Here is a 23,481-nt window from a genome sequence, read left to right as displayed (position 1 = left end):
CAGTGAACAGTGTCCCAACCTTAACCTAGTCATCACCACATCTTCTCTCCTCTTTCCAATTACCACCCTATCCTCTTCAACATTTCTTTGAATTTGGTATAAGTGCCTCCCTTTCTTCTCTCTGTCCCACCTCTCTTGCCACCTTTTATTGATTTTCTTCCAAATTATGCATTTAACCTCTGCTTTACTTAAATTTACCTGCATTTCTACGTTCTTTTTTGTTAGTGCCCTTTTAGCCAGCCTATCTGCCATTTCATAACCTGTAATTCCAACATGTGCTGGGACCCACATAAATTTGACCTGACATCCCTTATGAATTATTCTTGTGTTTAATTGAAGCACTTCATACAGAATATCTTGCTGAGCTTTTGAATGAAGTGACCTTAAACTTGCCAAGACTGATAAAGAATCAGAGCATATCAAAACCTTTTCCTGCCCTACCTTTTCCACCCATTGAAAAGCAATTAAAGGGGTCATATGATGAGATTTCAATTGTTCCTTTCTCTTTGGAGTGTTACAAGCTGTTCGTGAATAGATAAGATCTGTAAAGTTGCAAAGACTAAAGTCTCAAATCCAAAGAGATATTCTTTATAAAAGTTAAGAGTCAGCCACGCCCCCCTAAAACGGCTCGTTCTAACACGCCCCCACATGTCTACCTCACTATGTGGGAAGATTTGCATAACGCCGCCCAAATGTTCACGCAAAGAAAGAAGGCGTAACTTTTATTCTCGCTGTAGTAGTGTTGTTGCCGCTGCCGCCGCCATGTCCTGAAGACGCTGTGTGCTTCGTTGTGAAAGAGAAACTACTTTGTTTGGTCTTCCAAAAGAGGACAGGACTAGAAATCAGTGGTTAAGTTGTATTTACAACACTGTTCCAGAACAGTTCAACCCAAATATTCAGATGTGTGCAGCACATTTTATGGAGGACTGTGTCCTGATCCTGGGAGAGTAGACTACAATGCCGGCTGTTCTGACTCACAAAGTGTAAGTATGTTTTTACATTTAAAGGATTTGCCACTGATGATTCAAACGCGAGTTTTGGGCAGTGTGGAGTAGCACTTTGTCATTTCTCTGATCACAAATGCAGACATGGTTTTATGTTTATGTAAAAACCATTTTTATGTAAAAAGACAGTTTAAGTCATTATAATCCGTAATTATGTCCCCACTGGATGCAACGAATGCCTGGTTTATAATGGGTTTTAATGTGTTTGTCTCATCGCTCCGGCCGGACAGGGCATCATCACAGTATGGTGAGGGGCGTAACATTTCCTCTGTCCTTTTAACAGTCAATTTGGTAACACTTTATTATAGCTTTCATTTATAAATCATTAACAAACATTATATAATGCTTAACAGATCATTAGTTAATATATATTCAGATAGCTAGAAATATGAGATAATGTTCTTGTTAATGTTTACTAATGAACTTACTAAACATTACCTAATGATTAACATGAGATTATTTAATGTAAATTGAAATGCTTAGAAATGTCTGTAAACTTTCAGTTCATATGATCTTCATTTGTTGGTCTTTGTTGTGTAGACCTCTATTTACACATCTACGACGATGTTCAACGGCACAAAACATGCCTAAACAGAGAAAGAGAGAGACTGCCTGAATGACTGAGCGCGTCCTCCTTCAGGTTAAGTCATATTCATGAAAAAAAAAAATTGCGGTGTCCTAAGAGTAATGTTGTCGTAATATCCTAATATCTTTTCAATGTTTAGGGGTAACGTACTCCCTCATGACTGCTATACAGTGAAGCATCAGCTAGCTTCAGCTTTTCCCCCGTCGTTTATCCCAGCGTTTACCCCTCACGTCACTAGCTCCGCCCTTGCGCCATAGCTCGTGACCGGAAGAGAAGAGGAGTCGTTTTGAGGGGGAGGGGAGGTTAACGTTTTTGATTAAAGATTATGAGGGCACATGAATTTTTAAAAAAATAATGAAGTGCACGGATAAATTATTTATAATAAACACTACAGTATTCCATTAAAAAATAAGAATTTTCCATTTTGATTTCATGGTGACTTTAAGAATGTAATCAATGTTCCACTCTGTGTCCTATTTACTGTGCTCAGTAACCCTTTTAATGTTATCTCCTGCACCCCAATCTCGCCTCAGCTTATTCTTCATTACCTGCCTCTGTGTTTCATATCTCATACAAGTCGTGATTATTATCTTCTCGACATCCCTCACACAACCTTGTCTGGTGCTTCCCTGTCATCTTTAGTGTTTTATTCAGTGAACAGTGTCCCAACCTTAACCTAGTCATCACCACATCTTCTCTCCTCTTTCCAATTACCACCCTATCCTCTTCAACATTTCTTTGAATTTGGTATAAGTGCCTCCCTTTCTTCTCTCTGTCCCACCTCTCTTGCCACCTTTTATTGATTTTCTTCCAAATTATGCATTTAACCTCTGCTTTACTTAAATTTACCTGCATTTCTACGTTCTTTTTTGTTAGTGCCCTTTTAGCCAGCCTATCTGCCATTTCATAACCTGTAATTCCAACATGTGCTGGGACCCACATAAATTTGACCTGACATCCCTTATGAATTATTCTTGTGTTTAATTGAAGCACTTCATACAGAATATCTTGCTGAGCTTTTGAATGAAGTGACCTTAAACTTGCCAAGACTGATAAAGAATCAGAGCATATCAAAACCTTTTCCTGCCCTACCTTTTCCACCCATTGAAAAGCAATTAAAGGGGTCATATGATGAGATTTCAATTGTTCCTTTCTCTTTGGAGTGTTACAAGCTGTTCGTGAATAGATAAGATCTGTAAAGTTGCAAAGACTAAAGTCTCAAATCCAAAGAGATATTCTTTATAAAAGTTAAGAGTCAGCCACGCCCCCCTAAAACGGCTCGTTCTAACACGCCCCCACATGTCTACCTCACTATGTGGGAAGATTTGCATAACGCCGCCCAAATGTTCACGCAAAGAAAGAAGGCGTAACTTTTATTCTCGCTGTAGTAGTGTTGTTGCCGCTGCCGCCGCCATGTCCTGAAGACGCTGTGTGCTTCGTTGTGAAAGAGAAACTACTTTGTTTGGTCTTCCAAAAGAGGACAGGACTAGAAATCAGTGGTTAAGTTGTATTTACAACACTGTTCCAGAACAGTTCAACCCAAATATTCAGATGTGTGCAGCACATTTTATGGAGGACTGTGTCCTGATCCTGGGAGAGTAGACTACAATGCCGGCTGTTCTGACTCACATTAGTTAATATATATTCAGATAGCTAGAAATATGAGATAATGTTCTTGTTAATGTTTACTAATGAACTTACTAAACATTACCTAATGATTAACATGAGATTATTTAATGTAAATTGAAATGCTTAGAAATGTCTGTAAACTTTCAGTTCATATGATCTTCATTTGTTGGTCTTTGTTGTGTAGACCTCTATTTACACATCTACGACGATGTTCAACGGCACAAAACATGCCTAAACAGAGAAAGAGAGAGACTGCCTGAATGACTGAGCGCGTCCTCCTTCAGGTTAAGTCATATTCATGAAAAAAAAAAATTGCGGTGTCCTAAGAGTAATGTTGTCGTAATATCCTAATATCTTTTCAATGTTTAGGGGTAACGTACTCCCTCATGACTGCTATACAGTGAAGCATCAGCTAGCTTCAGCTTTTCCCCCGTCGTTTATCCCAGCGTTTACCCCTCACGTCACTAGCTCCGCCCTTGCGCCATAGCTCGTGACCGGAAGAGAAGAGGAGTCGTTTTGAGGGGGAGGGGAGGTTAACGTTTTTGATTAAAGATTATGAGGGCACATGAATTTTTAAAAAAATAATGAAGTGCACGGATAAATTATTTATAATAAACACTACAGTATTCCATTAAAAAATAAGAATTTTCCATTTTGATTTCATGGTGACTTTAAGAATGTAATCAATGTTCCACTCTGTGTCCTATTTACTGTGCTCAGTAACCCTTTTAATGTTATCTCCTGCACCCCAATCTCGCCTCAGCTTATTCTTCATTACCTGCCTCTGTGTTTCATATCTCATACAAGTCGTGATTATTATCTTCTCGACATCCCTCACACAACCTTGTCTGGTGCTTCCCTGTCATCTTTAGTGTTTTATTCAGTGAACAGTGTCCCAACCTTAACCTAGTCATCACCACATCTTCTCTCCTCTTTCCAATTACCACCCTATCCTCTTCAACATTTCTTTGAATTTGGTATAAGTGCCTCCCTTTCTTCTCTCTGTCCCACCTCTCTTGCCACCTTTTATTGATTTTCTTCCAAATGATGCATTTAACCTCTGCTTTACTTAAATTTACCTGCATTTCTACGTTCTTTTTTGTTAGTGCCCTTTTAGCCAGCCTATCTGCCATTTCATAACCTGTAATTCCAACATGTGCTGGGACCCACATAAATTTGACCTGACATCCCTTATGAATTATTCTTGTGTTTAATTGAAGCACTTCATACAGAATATCTTGCTGAGCTTTTGAATGAAGTGACCTTAAACTTGCCAAGACTGATAAAGAATCAGAGCATATCAAAACCTTTTCCTGCCCTACCTTTTCCACCCATTGAAAAGCAATTAAAGGGGTCATATGATGAGATTTCAATTGTTCCTTTCTCTTTGGAGTGTTACAAGCTGTTCGTGAATAGATAAGATCTGTAAAGTTGCAAAGACTAAAGTCTCAAATCCAAAGAGATATTCTTTATAAAAGTTAAGAGTCAGCCACGCCCCCCTAAAACAAACACATTTCATTACACCAAATACACAAAATAATGTTCTTTTTAACAGCATCACATGACCCCTTTAAAATTGCCACAATCTCTACTGCATATACCCCTAATTTATTAGATATTCTTTTACTGATTTCTATTTCTTTCCCTGGAATTGCCACCCCAAACCCTGTTTCTTCTGTCTCTGGAGTTTTAGCACCGTCTATATAAATTCACTATAGTTTCCACCTACTCGATTATTAAATATGCTTTTCAAATTAATTCCTTCCTTTGCTTTTCTTTACTGATCAAGCACAATGCCCTGGACTACCCTCAGCCCTGCACATTTTGTATGTCTCCCTCATCTATCACACCTGATTCAACTCATCAGCTCATTAGTGGAGACTGCAAGACCTGAAGTGGGTGTGTCAGATAAAGGGACAGGCTACAAAATGTGCAGTGCTGGGGAACTCCATGGACAGGTTTGAAAGCCACTGTAGTAGACGTTCCACATTCCCAGTCCAGGAGAGTCACGTTCCTACAGAGTTTAGTTTGCTCTCTAATTAAACGCATGTGAATCAGCTGTGTCCGAAACCGCTCCCTATCCACTATATAGTGCACTATATCGGGTGTCAGCCATTTTGTAGTGCTGTCCCAATTCTGAGTGAACGACTTAATTCTCTACATTCGTCCACTACTTTTTACCCACAATGTATTGATTTCGAGTGTACAACAATCTCCCACAATCCAATGCGGAGAACCAGCGAGCTGGAAGAGAGAGCGGGAGCGGGAGCGAGCGAGTTTGAATGTCGTTTACATCTTTATTATTTCTGCTTTAACGTTTATTTCATACATATATTTTAATATAAATAATGTAGGCAATAACTCAGTTGAATATTTTACAAATTGACTGAGGTGGCATCGTTGTTAACTTACAAAAATTATGATAATTTGGGGGATAATTTAAAAATTGTAATTAATCACAGTAGGTAGCGTATTATTCATTCTGATGTAAAATTAACGGTCGGCTGAGGGCACCCTACGACCATTATCTTATCTGAGCTCAAAACGCTGCTCGTGAAGATACTAAAAATAATAAATGCATAAAATTATGAACGTGTTAATGTGTGTTTATTTTTGTTCTCAGTATTTTAATAGTATTTAATGATTATGAACATAAAAGCTTTACAAAACAAATTAATAATATACCATCGATGAAACCACAAAACTGAAGCGGAGGTATGTATAATTACAATATAAAGTCATTTTGAGTGTTATTGCTATTAATATTATTTCTAAAATAAGGTACATGTAATATAAAAGCACATATGTGATGATGTTTTTGCAACAGCAAAATAACAGTTTCCTTATAACAGCCAGGTGTGGCTTTACAGGAACAAGAAAGAGAAACCTGGTTTACAGATTTTCAGACACACCCATTTTACACACGTCACCTAAACAGAGGAATCACCTGAGTTCAGGGAAACAGAAACTGAAGTGTGGTTGAGCTGTTGTGTGTTTGTGTCTCTGTATTCATGCAGCAAAATGGCAGAAGCCAGAGTTTCTCAGGATGAGTTTTTGTGTCCAGTGTGTCAGGATCTCCTGAAGGATCCAGTGACTATCCATTGTGGACACAGTTACTGTAAGAGCTGTATTACAGGCTGCTGGGATCAGGAGGATGAGAAGAGAGTCTACAGCTGCCCTCAGTGCAGACAGACCTTCAGTCCAAGACCTGCTTTAGGCAAAAACACCATTCTGGCTGAACTAGTGGAGAAACTGAAGAAGACCAAACTCTCTGCTGACTGTGACGCTGGAGCTGGAGATGTGCAGTGTGACGTCTGTACTGGAAGAAAATACAAAGCCGTCAAGTCCTGTCTGGTGTGTCTGAACTCTTACTGTCAGAATCACCTTGAACAACATGAGAGTTTCTTTAAAGGAAAGAGGCACAATCTGACTGAAGCCACTGGACGACTGCAGGAGATGATCTGCCAGAAACATGAGAAGCTCCTTGAGGTTTTCTGTCGCACTGATCAGAAATGTATATGTGTCCTGTGTATGGATGAACATAAAAACCATGACATTGTATCAGCTGCAGCACAGAGGACAGAGAAACAGGTATTTAAAACTAGACACTGATTAAATATTGCTGACTCTTATGCTGCGTTCAAGTCCTCCTGGGACGTTCATACTTACGAGTTGTAATTGCGACATCAGGTGCGTTCAAGTCAGTTTAGTCGGCACAAGATGGCGTTGTACCTTCTTTTAATAAATTACAAGAAAATACAACAGGGTCTGTTAACTCTGCTTATAGAAAATGAAGAGCAAAGAATTCGCATCAGGTGTGTTTTGCGTTTTTAATATTTTTTTTTAGACCAGGATCCCAAGACTTTTACTTATTCAATTTCTCAACGCAGTTTCGGGAGGAGCCTAATCATCCAGTCCTGTCAATCATCGCTATGCCAGTATATAAACAGCAGTCATTGTTGTGTTCCAGGGAAAATTCTTCCGGCATCCCTCCACCTCCCCTTCTCCTCTGCTAATTCCTTCTCTTTTTCTTACTCTGAGCTCGAGCTGAGCCTCGGGTTCGAGCCTCCTTCGCGAACAGCAAGCCAGGTTCTTTTACCATTATCTGGTAGGGCTGAATGGGCAGGCATACTCGTGAAAGCTATATAGGAATTGGTCACTTGTAACTTTTAATAAATTAATTTCTGCTGTATGGTATCTGTGCTTTTATTCAAGGATGGTTTTCAGGTACTTTTTACACCACTGGAATTAAATTACTTTGCACACCAAAAAGACTGAACACGCAGGAAACCTTCAGCCACCACTGCATTTGGTCGATGGGCCAGTTAGGTGGACTTTACAACATGATGATTTAGTGACAATAGCTTTCTGAGAGATTCACTATCATCCGTTTGTCCTACAGAATCAGCTGAAGGAGACGCAGAAGACGTTCCAGCAGAGAATCCAGCAGAGAGAGAAAGATCTTCAGCAGCTGAGAGAGGCTGTGGAGTCTCATAAGGTGAGTCTGGAGAAGAAGAGAAGTTTGTCTCCGTCTCAGTTCAGACTCACTGAAGCCTGAATCACTGTGTGTCCTAACAGCGCTCTGCACAGACAGCAGTGGAGGACAGTGAGAGGATCTTTACTGAACTCATCCGCTCCATTGAGAGAAGCCGCTCTGAGCTGATACGGCTGATCAGAGATCAGGAGAAGACTGCAGTGAGTCGAGCTGAAGAACAACTGGAGCGACTGGAGCAGGAGATCAATGATCTGAGGAGGAGAGACGCTGAGCTGGAGCAGCTGGAGCACACACAGGATCACATCCAGTTCCTGCAGGTAACAGAGATCTAGAAGAACAGGATCATAGTGGACTTGAGCAGATCCTGCTGTGACAGAGAAACGTTTCATAATTGCAGAATGAAACAAAACTGTAAATTAGCAATGCTTCAGAGTATTGAAACCAAACCTGACTGTGTCTTAAGGGTCCTTGTGAAGTTTCAGTGTCTCTAACCGCTCTAAAGTTATACATAATAGTCGTTTCTAGTCCTTTGAGCTGCTTTTCCTGAGCAAATCTACTCAGCTCTACAGTGAGACTCCATTGATGTGTTTGAGCTGTTAGATGGACATTTGTGACCCTGCAGCACAAAAGCAGTGTTAAGTCGCTGGGGTATATTTGTAGCAATAGCCAACAATACATTGTATGGGTCACAATGATGCAAAAAATCATTAGGATATTAAGTAAAGATCATGTTCCATGAAGATATTTTGTAAATCTCCTACCGTAAATATATCAAAACTTAATGTTTGATTAGTAATATGCATTGCTAGGAACTTCATTTGGACAACTTTAAAGATGATTTTTTTCAGTTTTTAGATTTTTTTGCACCCTCAGATTCCAGATTTTCTAATAGTTGTATCTCAGCCAAATATGTTCCTGTCCTAACAAACCATACATCAATGGAAAGATTATTTATTCAGCTTTCATATGATGTATAAATCTAAAAGCAGTGTTAAGTCGCTGGGGTATATTTGTAGCAATAGCCAACAATACATTGTATGGGTCACAATGATGCCAAAAATCATTAGGATATTAAGTAAAGATCATGTTCCATGAAGATATTTTGTAAATCTCCTACCGTAAATATATCAAAACTTAATGTTTGATTAGTAATATGCATTGCTAGGAACTTCATTTGGACAACTTTAAAATTGATTTTTTCAGTTTTTAGATTTTTTTGTACCCTCAGATTCCAGATTTTCTAATAGTTGTATCTCAGCCAAATATGTTCCTGTCCTAACAAACCATACATCAATGGAAAGATTATTTATTCAGCTTTCAGATGATGTATAAATCTCAATTTCGAGAAATTGACCCTTATGACTGGTTTTGTGCTCCAGGGTCACATATATGTTCTTAGCAGATGTTTTATCATCCAAACTATTTCATAGAAAGTTCATATATAGTGTAAGTGGCAAATAGTAGAATCTGTAGCTCTAATGTGATGTAATGAATATGAGAAGAATGAAGCTGATGCTGTGAAAGCGCTGGCTTGAGATGAGCTACTAAAGGTCAGTCAATTCAACAAGAGCCACACAAATCTGATGTTCCTGCAGGTTATTGGGTGAAGTGTGTGAGTTTTGATTTCTGTTTTCTGTAGAGTTTCCAGTCTCTCTCAGCACCTCCTGAATCTACAGACGTAAATGACGATTCCTTTAGTTCTCTCTTTTTTGATGGCCTAAGAGAATCTGTTCATGAGCTGAGAGATAAACTGGAGGATTTCTGCAAAAAGGAGCTCAAGAAGATCTCAGACAGAGGTAAAGTCCTGCAGATTCATCTGCTCTCAGAAACCAGTCCATCATCAGCTCATATCATGGAGAACATCATATTAGAAATGTGTTAGGAATAGATACAGGATCATGAGAATCACACTGTTCATGTCTGTTGATTTCCACAGCTACTAAAGGTCAGTCAATTCAACAAGAGCCACACAAATCTGATGTTCCTGCAGGTTATTGGGTGAAGTGTGTGAGTTTTGATTTCTGTTTTCTGTAGAGTTTCCAGTCTCTCTCAGCACCTCCTGAATCTACAGACGTAAATGACGATTCCTTTAGTTCTCTCTTTTTTGATGGCCTAAGAGAATCTGTTCATGAGCTGAGAGATAAACTGGAGGATTTCTGCAAAAAGGAGCTCAAGAAGATCTCAGACAGAGGTAAAGTCCTGCAGATTCATCCATCATCATCATCTCAGATCATGGAGAACATCATATTAGAAATCTCTTAGGATGCAGGGATCATTTTATCTTGACATAATAATATATTGACATTATATTGATATTAACATATTGACAAGCTGTATGATGTGTGTGTGTGTGTGTGTGTGTGTGTGTGTGTGTGTGTGTGTGTGTGTGTGTGTGCATAAACCACTTACACAAGAGATATGTGTTTATAGATAATTATATGATAAATTGTATATGATAAATTAATACAAATGAATACATTAGGGATTTATGGCACAAATCTTACTGGAAAAGAGATTAAAACACCTCTCCATAAAACATCTCAGTCAAAATGCAGTCTCATTTACTGCATTTGAATGTTGAACTAACTGACATTCATTAAAATTTACAATGTTTATGGCACTGATTTTCAGAACAAATGTTTGTCTTGTTGTGAACAGACCTTAAAGTATTTGAGTGAAATATTTATTTTTGGACATTTTTAGATTAGATGGTGTTGGGTAATATGGTAATGTCGTTTTTATGAGAGCATCACCAAAAAAAGAGTGTGTACTTGTGTGTGCAATAGTTAAGACATGCTTAAAAACAGACCATTTGTCTCAGTTGCTACTACAGGTCCCTCTGTGTACTACAACCAGTCTTCAGCAGATTATTCACATCCGCTACATACTGCTACAAAAATTACACCAACAAAGGTAGTGGAGGGATTTTCATGTAAACACAATATATTACACCTTAGAGTAAAGGGGCAGAGAATCAATAAAGTATTGTTTATTTACCTCTGCAGGGCCCTGTAAAAGGGATGAATCGACTTCTTCCACAGCAGCATATGTATGCCTACCAACAATCAACACACACCCCACCTCTCCAGTCACCAGCAGTCCCATTTGGCACTGTATTTGGTGCTCAGTTTACCAAGAAAGAGGGTCAGTGGGACTGTGACTCCTGCCTAGAGAGGAATGAAGCCTCAGCAACTGAATGTGTTGTTTGCAAAGTCACCTGCAGCATTGAAAAAAGTAATGCAGCAACACAAGGTGGGTTAGCTGCCTTGTTTGGTAAAAAAGATGGACAGTGGGATTGTGATACTTGCCTGGTAAGAAACGAAGGTTCATCTAACCATTGTGTTTCATGTCAGACAGCAAACCCAAATTTTAAAAACAAGACCTTTGCTGCACCGTCAAGTTCCTCTTTTACTTTTAGTTTCGGAAGTTCTAGCAGCCAACCTGCTGCAACAGGATTTAAAGCCAATTTCTGTCCAGGCCCTGCTTTTCAGTTCGACACATGTAAGGATAAAGCATCCTCAGAAGGCTTCAAGTTTGAGTCCTCTACAACGAAGGCTGAGAAGTCCTCAAGCAGGTTTTTGTTTTCCATGCTGGCGCCTGTTGGTGGATTTAAGTTTGGCATTGCAGAGGCTGAGGCAAAACCATCAGACAGACAGTCACAAAATGGATCTGCATCTGACCTCCTCAAAAATATTGCAGAGCTTCACAAAGAGAAAGAAAAAGAGGCAGCCCCAAGTTCCTCAGATCAGTCTGTAGACGCTGATAGCCACACTAATAATCCCCTCATTACTGGAAAGCCTAACACCTTTAGTTTCGCTGACTTGGCTAAGTCACAAGGCAGTTTTCAGTTTGGCCAGAATGATCCCGCTTTCAAAGGCTTTGCAGGGGCTGGCAAGCAGCTCTTTACTGGAGTTCATTGCCGCCTCAAGGCAGACACCTCTGTTGATCAAGATGATGAAATGTACATAACCGAGGAGAATGACCATATTCAGTTTGAGCCCGTTGTTCAGATGCCGGAGAAGGTCAACCTTGTTACAGGGGAAGAAGATGAGAAAGTCATGTATTCACAGCGCGCCAAGCTCTTCAGATTTGATATGGAAATAAGCCAATGGAAAGAAAGAGGAGTCGGCAACCTTAAACTGCTCAAGAATAACCAGAACGGGAGACTTCGAGTTCTTATGAGGAGAGAGCAGGTGTTGAAAGTGTGTGCTAATCATTGGATCACAACCGCAATGAACTTAAAGCCCCTCTCTTGCTCGGATCGAGCCTGGATGTGGATGGCCAGTGACTTTTCAGACGGAGATGCCAAATTAGAACAACTTGCTGCTAAATTCAAAACACCACAGCTTGCAGAAGAGTTCAAGCTGAAATTTGAGGAGTGTCAGCGACTGCTTTTGGATATTCCTTTGCAGACGCCTCACAAGCTCGTGAACACTGGCAGAACGGCCCAGCTTATAAAGCAAGCTGAAGAAATGAAATCTGGGCTTAAGGACCTCAAATCATTCTTGACTTGCCAAAACAAGGATGACGAAAGTGCCAAATGAGATTGAGGGAGACGTTAAGTTTGTTTTGATTTATTAATTTACTTACAATAACAATTTAAAATGTATTCACTTTTACGTATTCACTTTTACATGTATTATTAACTGCATTATATGCATTTTTACTTCATAGAAAAAACTCTATAAATATTTAGTAAAATTCTTAAATCGCTATGGGGGGGGGGGCCCCCACAAGCTACGCCCATGCCCATATTAGTCGTATAGAGACTGATTTTCATCCATTCAGTTCCTGAGAGGATTCAATCCTTCAACAAAATGACAAAAAGCTTTAACACATTTTCTTTAGGTATGGATTTTAGGTTTTTCAAAAATAATCGGTAACACTTTAGTATAGGGACCAATTCTCACTATTAACTAGTTGCTTATTAGCATGCCTATTAATAGTATATTGGCTATTTATTAGTACTTATAAAGCACATATTCTACATGACCATATTCTACATCCCTAATTCTACCCAATACTTAAACTTAACAACTAAATTATAAAGCAGTATTTAGAAGTTTACTGAGGCAAAAGTCGTAGTTAATAATTAATTAATAGCAAGAATTGGAGGTAGAAAGAGAAAGTATTGGATGTAGCATTTTCTACCCTCAACATAGAAAGTACAGAATGGCACAGAAACCATGATACAGACCCAACCGTGAGACATTTCAGCAGTTACTCTTTCAACATATGATCGCCTGTAAGCCCTATTCGGAGAGGACAGGATAAAAGCATATGAGCTGTGAATTAGTGAGTGAGGATCAGGCTCAGAGAGTGATGTTCAGCAACACTCATTCAAACAAGCTGCAAATCACCATTTGCCTGCTGAATCTTAAGCGCGTGACGTGTGTTTGCTTTTCCCCCAGCTGGTCTGACCTTTGGATTTGCATCTGTGGGTGTGTTTTCATTTGCAGAATTGGCAAAAAGTTCAACAGAACTTGCATTTTGTAAAAAAGGTGAGTGCTGTTTACCTGTTCAACAGTGTTTCCCCCTTCACCTGCCTTAGTCATTAGACAAAAGCAGCTCAAAGGTCATTTGATTGATTTCTCAAATTAAACCATGCAATCCAGTTCACATGGCTTTCTACTGAGTTGTCTTGTAGCGCTAAGCAATGAGTTAAGCATTTTCACAGTTTCAAATAAACAATTACATAGTCAGTATGTCTTCATGCAAGATTTATCATTCTGTCACTTGAACCAATGTTTTTGGCTTTTCTTGAACTGCTGCTTTCATCAGTGTAAGTATTGAGGTCAATATTTACACAAAATAATAAATTACATTTTGGTTTATTTCTCATTCATTCAGAGCACTTGTGACATACTTTATACAACACTATATTTATTCTGTGCTAGTAAGCCTATTTGTTTTCTGATAATAAAAAGTGTTTGTATTGCATACTGTAAATACTGTTAACGCTGTCTAAAATCACACAGGTCAATACTATTCTAATCTAATTTCATCTTTGTTTGACTTTTGGAAATGCTGTCCTTAAGCAGATCATAGGGTATTTTGTTTGGTTTTTAAAGACCTATGCATAGCATTGTTTTTGAGAAAAGAAAATCTAATTACAACTTTAATTCCATGGCCTGAAAAAAGTGAATGATGAACAGTTTCCACGAAGACTCCCTCATTTCTGCATTTCATAATAATGTATTTTCCTAACAGACTGTTTTTGATGCTAGCGAACAGCCGTGTTGTCTAAAGCTTGTGACGGAGCTCAAACATTTCAAACACTGAAGAAAAGATGCTGTTTTATAAGCCATTCAAATTTTGTGTGTGTGTCTGACTTCATTGGCAACATTAATGTGAATTAGTATTGTAAAAGTGTTAGTGTTATCATACTGCTGCTGTCAGCATTGATATTGGCAGGGTAGTGTTTTCATCATGTGTTTATTTCTGCAGACGATAACTTCACGTGGTCAAACACCGGAGCCCCAGTCTTCGGAAGTGTGGCGACACAAAATGAAGGAGAAAAAACACGCAGTGAAGCAGAAGAGGAGGGCAATGATGATGAGGAGGCGCCCCATAATGAGGAGATCCACTTTGAGGCGATCGTGTCTCTGCGTGAGGTGAGCGTTTGCTGTGATGCTGTTAGCTGTGGTCTTCATGTCTCTAGAGGTGTGATGTGTGTTGACGTGGCTCCTGCAGGTGGAGGTGAGGTCTGGTGAGGAGGACGAGGAGATCCTGTTCAAAGAAAGAACCAAACTCTACCGCTGGGACCGCGAGCTCAACCAGTGGAAGGAGCGCGGCGTGGGAGACCTCAAGATCCTATTCCACCCCGTGAAGAAGAGCTACCGCCTGCTGATGAGACGCGAGCAGGTGCTCAGAGTCTGCGCCAACCACAGCATCAGCCCGAGCATCCAGCTTAAGCCCATGAACACCTCAGCTAACGCTCTGGTGTGGACTGCCACCGACTACTCAGGTGCAGCACTCGCTCCTCACCTCACACACATCACCCTGCTGCTGGTGTCTTCATGTCTGCATGTTTGCTCACACACAGAGGGAGACGGGAAAGTGGAACAGCTGGCGGCCAAGTTCAAGACTCCAGAGCTGGCCGAGTCCTTCAGACGAGCGTTCACCGACTGCCAGAGCTGCATGTCGCAGACTGACGCCGCTCAGACGTCTGCCGCCGAGGCGCTGTCTCGAGACTCCAACCCTGTGGTGTTCTTCGACATCACCATAGATGATGAGCATGCTGGGAGAATCGTCATGGAGCTCTTTGCTCACATCGTGCCCAGAACGGCGGAGAACTTCCGGGCTCTGTGTACGGGAGAGATGGGCTTCGGTTACCGCCAGTCCATCTTTCACAGGATCATCCCGGACTTCGTGTGTCAGGTGAGGAGGACACAATTATGTTATATAAACTCACTGATGATGTGTTCTACATGAACATAACATGAATATTCGTTTACATTAATGCCTTGTCTGGATCAGTTCATTGAAATAAATGATCAATGTCAAAGCAATCATTATTGCAATTGTTACCTATAAAATCAACAAATAATGCACATCTATCGATAATGCCCAAGTTATTCTGCTGCAGACTTTTCTGCACATTCTGTTCATGTATTCATTTAGCAGTTGTGTCCAACGCAACTAAGGAGCAGGGTTATTATTATTCAAATTAAAACCCTAAAAAACATTTCTGTTACTTGAAGTAAAATAAGCATTAACTGAAATAAAATATGAAAATCATTATTATTAATTCCAGATTGTTTCCATTTTCATTTAAGTTGAAGTACTAAAATAACTAAAACCAAACATAATAAACATGAATAAAAACTATAAATTAAAAAAACTTTCTCTCAGGGTGGTGATATCACCAACCAGAATGGGACGGGAGCAAAATCCATCTACGGAGCAAAGTTTGAGGACGAGAGCTTCGAGGTGAGGCACACGGGGCCGGGGCTGCTGTCCATGGCCAACCGCGGCAGAGACACCAACAGCTCGCAGTTCTTCATCACCCTCAAGAAAGCAGAGCACTTGGACTTCAAGCATGTGGCCTTCGGATTTGTCAAAGATGGCATGGATGTGGTGAGGAGAATCGGAGAGCTGGGCACTAAAGACGGGAAACCCACGGAAACCATCACCATCTCAGACTGTGGACAGATTTTTTTGAGCTGTTCTATGTTTGAGATTGTGTTCCCCGAGCTCTTGTTAAATCAGGGATCCGTTCTTCGTACATCGAGATAATTTGATATTTTAATCCTGATAACTGATCTCTGGCTAATTTGGTTCTTCAAACAAGTTAGCAGATTTGATTAAAATATCTGGATTAAGTTGTCTGAGATTACACCGTGTTGTCATGTTTATTGGAAAGGGCAACGTAATGACATCATATAATTAAGATCAAGGAAACAGCCCAGCCAGCAAAACGACAAAAGTTCTAATACCCTCACCTCACACACATCACCCTGCTGCTGGTGTCTTCATGTCTGCATGTTTGCTCACACACAGAGGGAGACGGGAAAGTGGAACAGCTGGCGGCCAAGTTCAAGACTCCAGAGCTGGCCGAGTCCTTCAGACGAGCGTTCACCGACTGCCAGAGCTGCATGTCGCAGACTGACGCCGCTCAGACGTCTGCCGCCGAGGCGCTGTCTCGAGACTCCAACCCTGTGGTGTTCTTCGACATCACCATAGATGATGAGCATGCTGGGAGAATCGTCATGGAGCTCTTTGCTCACATCGTGCCCAGAACGGCGGAGAACTTCCGGGCTCTGTGTACGGGAGAGATGGGCTTCGGTTACCGCCAGTCCATCTTTCACAGGATCATCCCGGACTTCGTGTGTCAGGTGAGGAGGACACAATTATGTTATATAAACTCACTGATGATGTGTTCTACATGAACATAACATGAATATTCGTTTACATTAATGCCTTGTCTGGATCAGTTCATTGAAATAAATGATCAATGTCAAAGCAATCATTATTGCAATTGTTACCTATAAAATCAACAAATAATGCACATCTATCGATAATGCCCAAGTTATTCTGCTGCAGACTTTTCTGCACATTCTGTTCATGTATTCATTTAGCAGTTGTGTCCAACGCAACTAAGGAGCAGGGTTATTATTATTCAAATTAAAACCCTAAAAAACATTTCTGTTACTTGAAGTAAAATAAGCATTAACTGAAATAAAATATGAAAATCATTATTATTAATTCCAGATTGTTTCCATTTTCATTTAAGTTGAAGTACTAAAATAACTAAAACCAAACATAATAAACATGAATAAAAACTATAAATTAAAAAAACTTTCTCTCAGGGTGGTGATATCACCAACCAGAATGGGACGGGAGCAAAATCCATCTACGGAGCAAAGTTTGAGGACGAGAGCTTCGAGGTGAGGCACACGGGGCCGGGGCTGCTGTCCATGGCCAACCGCGGCAGAGACACCAACAGCTCGCAGTTCTTCATCACCCTCAAGAAAGCAGAGCACTTGGACTTCAAGCATGTGGCCTTCGGATTTGTCAAAGATGGCATGGATGTGGTGAGGAGAATCGGAGAGCTGGGCACTAAAGACGGGAAACCCACGGAAACCATCACCATCTCAGACTGTGGACAGATTTTTTTGAGCTGTTCTATGTTTGAGATTGTGTTCCCCGAGCTCTTGTTAAATCAGGGATCCGTTCTTCGTACATCGAGATAATTTGATATTTTAATCCTGATAACTGATCTCTGGCTAATTTGGTTCTTCAAACAAGTTAGCAGATTTGATTAAAATATCTGGATTAAGTTGTCTGAGATTACACCGTGTTGTCATGTTTATTGGAAAGGGCAACGTAATGACATCATATAATTAAGATCAAGGAAACAGCCCAGCCAGCAAAACGACAAAAGTTCTAATACATAAATAAAATGTGTAACCGTGTTTTAAAAAATAATTTATTTTTCATATTTTTTTAGTATTTGTACAGGTTTTTCATTTTTCAATGTCAAGAGCATTGTAATTAACAATTCATTTAATTTTGAAGCGGATTTGTTATACGTGACAATAGATGGATTAAGAAACTTTAATACTAAGACATAACTGACTGTTTTTAAATTAATGGTGCATTATAAAAGCTTTTTGAGATTTGAGAAGCGAGTCTGCATCTCCTGCGATGCATTAAAGCTCCCTATTCAAATGAATGCACGGCTCAGACAAACTGTATGTCATTTGTGCATGACTGCAATAAAATTATGAGATAATTATTCCTTCACGAATAAATCTCTCAATAAGTAAAACTGGTTGTTATAGAGACGCAACATTTAAATTATTTTCAAAATAATTTTAAAATTATCTTTTAAAATAATTTTATCTGGTTTAATAAGGTACACTTGTAAGAAATTAGCAGTGGCTGGGACAGACTTTCAGTATCATCTTCACTTAAAATGATACAATCTAATCCTATTGATGTGAATTTAGCCGCTCGCGAGCAGGTTTGAGCTCAGCTGTTGCCATGACAGCAACTCCTGGATGAGCTTCAAAGAACCGAACAATCCTGGATCATGTCAAATCATCAACAATCAAATCCATCTAACGGAGTAATCCATGTACGAAGAACGGACCCCGAACTTGTGTATGCATGCGGTGGTTTTATTGTTGTCCTGTTTGTGTTTTAATAAAGTGGACAGCACTAGTTGACAATAAAATTCATGCTTTGCAAAAAAAGAAGAAAAAAAACTCGTAATATGCCTGTAATATTTCTGCAGTTCACTTCACTGACATGAGGTCCCACACAAACACAGCCATGTTGCTTGCAATTTTTAAAAACCTTGGACATAAAATACACATCTGCGTTGCACTATTTATTCAAAGAGTGTCATTGATGAAAAACTGCTGTGAAATGCTTCTGGATCAATTAAAAGCAAAGCTGCTTTATTTCTCCTTTAGTTTTGACAAATGTTTCAAGAAAACTGGTAACAAGCATTTAAGTTACCTCTAACTAGCCAGCAGTGAGATCAGGAATAATATACACATTTGTGTGCAGTAAATGTGCCCTTTAATAGCTAGTTTCACCTACATTTTTCTTTTTCCTTCTAGATTTGACCTACATGAAATAGAAAATGTTTCATAAAATGCAACAGTTTTATCAAAGACCGTGTTGTGTTTTTAGAGAAGCATCGCCTGCATGCATTACATGGCTTACCAATCCACATCGCTTTGATCTCAATACAACCGTGTTGTTGGTGAAATAAATAGATAAATCGATGGACATCAACTGCTGGTCTTCATTTAATCTGACGAGATAAAACGTGTTAGAACGTGTGATTTCACCTTTTTAAATTCCTCTCCCATGCAGAGACTGCAGAATGGGCAGATACCATTCCAGCAAAAATAAAAAATATAAAGATTAACAACACAAATGACAAAGAAAACACACAAAAACATACCTGACAAGACAAAACATCTGTTACAATGTGTGATTTCACCCTTTTAAAATCCTATAAAGTAAATGTTACATGCAATGTAATTAGCAAATGTTTCAAGTTCAATGACACAGAAAGCTAATCATAACCTTAAAGTGAAAGCATGCAAATAACAAAACATACATGGAAAATAATATTATAAATATTATTTAAAAGCAAAATCTAAGTATAAAAATGAGATTAGATTAAATTAGATTAATCAGAGATTAATAGAAACCCACCTTTCCCATGCAGAGACAGTGCAGAAAGGAAAGAGGAGCAGCAAAGACATGAAATTAATATTTACACTTCAGTCAGAAATGTATAGGGAAAGATGCACACATATACAGACAAGCCCATCAGGTATACATTTGAACATTTTGGTTTTGGTGTAACTCTACATATGAAACATGCATAACACTTTCCATACCTTTTACACCAATATAATTTATCCACCTATTATCAAAACTATTTATAGAAAATACAACAGAACATTTTCTTGCCTTATGTAAATTATTTTGACAAAATACACCATGAAATAACGTCTCTCTAATGGGTTTTAATTACTTTAAAAGCAGAAATTATATATATATGCTATTGTTAAATCACAGGACAGCAGTGACTAATTTTCTGTGCTCCTGATTGTTTCTATGTGCTGTTTGTATGTGTGTCCATATGTTACGCGGCAGACAAGATGTGAGACGTGCGGATCCATGTGCAAGCTTTATTCACAGGCGTGGCCAGAAACAGGCATGGGTCAGCCAACGGCAAACTGGTATCGAGAAGACAAGGCAAGGGCAATCCGGTAAACTAGCAAGGGTCAGTCGACGGCAAACGGAATCCAACAGGGCGAGACAAGAGGGATAAATCCAGGTACACAGGCAAAGATCAGAACATAGGAAAACAGACAAAGCAAGACTCCGCTAAGGCAAGGAAAACTAAGCAGGCTCCGTAAGGTAGCTATCAGCTAAACAATGATATTCGCTAAACAATACTCGGCAGAGGGAAGGGATCAGAGTGAGTGTTAAATAGGGGATGTGTGATTGATTACAGTTGTGTGCAATCAGTGCTGTGCGCAATCAACTGTGTGTGTCATCAGTGCAATGGATAATGGGATATGTAGTCCGGGGTGATGTGCAACAGTGTGTAGTGCGAGAGTCAATGAAATGGAAAGGGTGACCTCTGATGGCTAGCAGACGGAAGTTCATGGACCGGATACGTGACACCATATGCTACAATCACTGTAGGTAGTACTTTAATTTGGAAAGACTAACCACCTGTACATTAAACTGTTTAAAATGTGCATTTAGTGGATTAATTTTGAGTATGCAGATTGTATTTTTATAAAAACCATAAACCTCACATTTCAGCCTTTAAACCGTTTTTTAAGAAAATAGATTCAAAAGTATAAATAATATTAATTTAAATCTTATCGTCGTAATTGTTTAGATTTGTAGAAAGTAACCGTTCACAGTTACAACAGTGTTTGCTGTATAAAAATATGGGTCAATTTTCGTATTGGTCTGAACAAAAACCGCAGACTGGCTTATTGAAAATGCAGAAATATAGCTGTTTTCCCGGTAACGGTTGTACTATCAGATGAAATTAATGTGTCAGAGCTTTTTCTGGAGACAGTCGTTTCCCTTCAGAGATAAATCCATATAAAAAAAAAAATACACGCCGCCATTTAGCTTTGAAACATGCAGCTCTCATATTTATTCAATGAAATCTTAGCTTTTTGAAGCTTAAGCCATATCGCAGTTCCTTTTCCCCAAATTTAAGACCTCTTGAAATTATAATTAATTCTTATACAATTTAAGGTATTTTAAGACTTTTATGGACTTGTGGAAACCATGAACTTCTATAACTCCAAACTTGTCCTTTGCCTTAACATTCTTTCTGATTTGAGTCACTTGACTTCAAGCTAGCGTATGGTTTTTATCATGTGAATTCATGCTAAAATGCAGTTATATTATTGGCTGTTGGCATTAATTGTGCTCGTGATGGAGCAGTAGTGGAGCTCTGAGCGAGAGAAAACCACAATTCTCAACTTTCAAGTAATCCTGGCTTCAGTCAAAATCATGCTGCTCTGCTCCCACTCCACTCCACTCACATACTCTGCTTTGGAGTGGCAAAAGTCATTTTTAGGGTGGCAGAGCTGCAACCATGTTCCACCCTTCTGGCCATGCCCCTGAACACATACACAGTAGTATTGTCCAAAATCAGCTTGTTTATACCATAACATGTTTATCACAAACTCAACTTATCAGCAGAACTCGTTCTACTTAGCAGTTACATTACTATAGCCATCCCAGTTACCATGCACTGCTCTAGCTAACAGAAATAAGGGGGTATCATGTTTTGCAATGTAATATAAATTGATATTGTGGTAAAAAGGTATTTCATTAAACAAATACATAAACAAGCAGGAGTGGCATTTTTCTTAGCATGTATTCAAACACCATATATTGAAAATCTATATGAATAAAATACATGCAAATATACAATTCAACAAGTTTGTGTGTGTGATAAATTGAAATGTCCAATAAGTCATTGGTGTGGGTTGAGAGGAGAAACAGTTAATAAAAAATGAGAAAATAGTCTTATCTGTAGATGAGTTGAAATAAGAAGGTTGATGATGATGATGATGTAGATCAGTGGTTCTCAACCTTTTTTTCCACCGGGCCGCACTGTGGTCCAAGTGCAAGTCTCGCGGGCCGCACACATATCATTTACATATTACGTCAGCAATACAAACCAACCTGATTTATAATATTATAGCCTAAATATTATGATATCTAATCGATTACATTCATTGAAATAAATAAATAATTCTACTCCCCATAAATAACACCCAATTTTGTGAAATTCGGCTTGAAAGGAGTAACAGCACAATCATAGGCGGAGTTTCCCTTTTATGCGTGGGGGGGGGGGGGGGGGCTTTGAAACATGCAGCTCTCATATTTATTCAATGAAATCTTAGCTTTTTGAAGCTTAAGCCATATCGCAGTTCCTTTTCCCCAAATTTAAGACCTCTTGAAATTATAATTAATTCTTATACAATTTAAGGTATTTTAAGACTTTTATGGACTTGTGGAAACCATGAACTTCTATAACTCCAAACTTGTCCTTTGCCTTAACATTCTTTCTGATTTGAGTCACTTGACTTCAAGCTAGTGTATGGTTTTTATCATGTGAATTCATGCTAAAATGCAGTTATATTATTGGCTGTTGGCATTAATTGTGCTCGTGATGGAGCAGTAGGGGAGCTCTGAGCGAGAGAAAACCACAATTCTCAACTTTCAAGTAATCCTGGCTTCAGTCAAAATCATGCTGCTCTGCTCCCACTCCACTCCACTCACATACTCTGCTTTGGAGTGGCAAAAGTCATTTTTGGGGTGGCAGAGCTGCAACCATGTTCCACCCTTCTGGCCATGCCCCTGAACACATACACAGTAGTATTGTCCAAAATCAGCTTGTTTATACCATAACATGTTTATCACAAACTCAACTTATCAGCAGAACTCGTTCTACTTAGCAGTTACATTACTATAGCCATCCCAGTTACCATGCACTGCTCTAGCTAACAGAAATAAGGGGGTATCATGTTTTGCAATGATTAAAAAATAAATTTAGAATGAACAATAACTGCTGTACAAAGAGAAAAAAAGAAAAAAAAACATACCTAATGCAGAAAAGCCGCTTCTTTTTCCAAATTGCGCAGATGACCACTATCTTTCTTTCATCTCTTCTGATACATTTTCAGTCAAATCGTTTTCTGTGTGCTAGATCAGAGCTAGAGCCCTGTATTTCAGTCCGGGCCCGACGGGCCCTGACTTTTTTACGCCCCTCGGACTGGGCTTCGGGACAATATTTTCATGTAATAGTTCAGAAGCGGGCAGGGCCTCGGGCCTGTTTTAGGCTTCTCCTTATTTTTATATTTTAGACATCCATCAATTAGTGATGAAAAAATTGCCGCGCTGGTAGAAACAACACGAGGCCGTGCTGCCGTGACTGTCAAGAGCGGCTCGACGGTGTTTAGTGTCCAGCAGCAGCAGCATGTATGGTGCGTGCCGTCAGCGCAGCTGAAGAGTTCTGCGTTCAAATGCCTTTAGAGAGAAGTGCATCTTTACGGATTAGGATCATAATGAAAGAGTTTTTGTTTTGTTTTATTTCGTTAAGTAGTTATTTAAAGCTTTCTATAGATATATTTAGCATGTCTGTGAGGCATGTATTCGCGGAGTTTCGGTTCATTTTTGTGAAGCGCTCCTGTTGAAGAAGAGACGGCAGAAAGCGCATCATGTTTGATTTCTTTATTTTATAAAAGCAC

At 39.3% G+C, this 23,481-nt stretch overlaps 4 protein-coding genes across 4 annotated transcripts; all 4 read left to right on the top strand.

The window, feature by feature from the left end:
* Positions 1 to 6,240: 6,240 nt before the first annotated feature.
* LOC107560492 (E3 ubiquitin/ISG15 ligase TRIM25-like) lies at positions 6,241 to 7,809 on the top strand (the record flags this gene model as incomplete). Its single annotated transcript, XM_016244690.1, has 3 exons — positions 6,241 to 6,810; positions 7,622 to 7,717; positions 7,798 to 7,809. Coding segments are annotated over exons 1-3 (678 nt in total), but the record flags the coding sequence as incomplete, so codon positions are not given.
* A 1,963-nt stretch (positions 7,810 to 9,772) lies between these two features.
* LOC107560481 (E3 SUMO-protein ligase RanBP2-like) lies at positions 9,773 to 12,258 on the top strand. The gene is made up of 3 exons (XM_016244666.1): positions 9,773 to 9,905; positions 10,536 to 10,627; positions 10,720 to 12,258. Exon 3 carries the CDS (start codon positions 10,735 to 10,737, stop codon positions 12,256 to 12,258), a length of 1,524 nt encoding a protein of 507 aa, XP_016100152.1. The 5' UTR covers positions 9,773 to 9,905; positions 10,536 to 10,627; positions 10,720 to 10,734.
* Positions 12,259 to 13,997: 1,739 nt separating this feature from the next.
* Positions 13,998 to 15,972, top strand: LOC107560491 (E3 SUMO-protein ligase RanBP2-like). Its single transcript, XM_016244689.1, has 5 exons — positions 13,998 to 14,031; positions 14,162 to 14,328; positions 14,408 to 14,681; positions 14,760 to 15,094; positions 15,569 to 15,972. The coding sequence occupies exons 1-5, from the start codon at positions 14,004 to 14,006 to the stop codon at positions 15,950 to 15,952; spliced, it is 1,188 nt and encodes a 395-aa protein (XP_016100175.1). The 5' UTR covers positions 13,998 to 14,003; the 3' UTR covers positions 15,953 to 15,972.
* A 92-nt stretch (positions 15,973 to 16,064) lies between these two features.
* LOC107560480 (peptidyl-prolyl cis-trans isomerase A-like) lies at positions 16,065 to 17,429 on the top strand. Its single transcript, XM_016244664.1, has 3 exons — positions 16,065 to 16,085; positions 16,219 to 16,551; positions 17,026 to 17,429. Exons 1-3 carry the CDS (start codon positions 16,065 to 16,067, stop codon positions 17,407 to 17,409), a joined length of 738 nt encoding a protein of 245 aa, XP_016100150.1. The 3' UTR covers positions 17,410 to 17,429.
* Positions 17,430 to 23,481: the final 6,052 nt, after the last annotated feature.

The sequence above is a fragment of the Sinocyclocheilus grahami genome, unplaced genomic scaffold (genome assembly GCF_001515645.1).
Source record: "Sinocyclocheilus grahami isolate Dianchi unplaced genomic scaffold, SAMN03320097.WGS_v1.1 scaffold730.1, whole genome shotgun sequence".
NCBI classification, from domain to species: domain Eukaryota; kingdom Metazoa; phylum Chordata; class Actinopteri; order Cypriniformes; family Cyprinidae; genus Sinocyclocheilus; species Sinocyclocheilus grahami.
This window is presented reverse-complemented; position numbering and strand designations above follow the sequence as displayed.

What these genes read in the sequence shown, in the direction of transcription:
- LOC107560481 (XM_016244666.1), top strand. Translation starts at nt 10,735, where the DNA reads ATGAATCGACTTCTTCCACAGCAGCATATGTATGCCTACCAACAATCA.
- LOC107560491 (XM_016244689.1), top strand. Translation starts at nt 14,004, where the DNA reads ATGCTGTTTTATAAGCCATTCAAATTTT. An exon ending in TTATAAGCCATTCAAATTTT is followed by an intron (nt 14,032 to 14,161) that starts GTGTGTGTGTCT and finishes TTATTTCTGCAG; the next exon opens with ACGATAACTTCACGTGGTCA. An exon ending in TCCCGGACTTCGTGTGTCAG is followed by an intron (nt 15,095 to 15,568) that starts GTGAGGAGGACA and finishes ACTTTCTCTCAG; the next exon opens with GGTGGTGATATCACCAACCA.
- LOC107560480 (XM_016244664.1), top strand. Translation starts at nt 16,065, where the DNA reads ATGTTTATTGGAAAGGGCAAC. An exon ending in TGTTTATTGGAAAGGGCAAC is followed by an intron (nt 16,086 to 16,218) that starts GTAATGACATCA and finishes TCACACACAGAG; the next exon opens with GGAGACGGGAAAGTGGAACA. An exon ending in TCCCGGACTTCGTGTGTCAG is followed by an intron (nt 16,552 to 17,025) that starts GTGAGGAGGACA and finishes ACTTTCTCTCAG; the next exon opens with GGTGGTGATATCACCAACCA.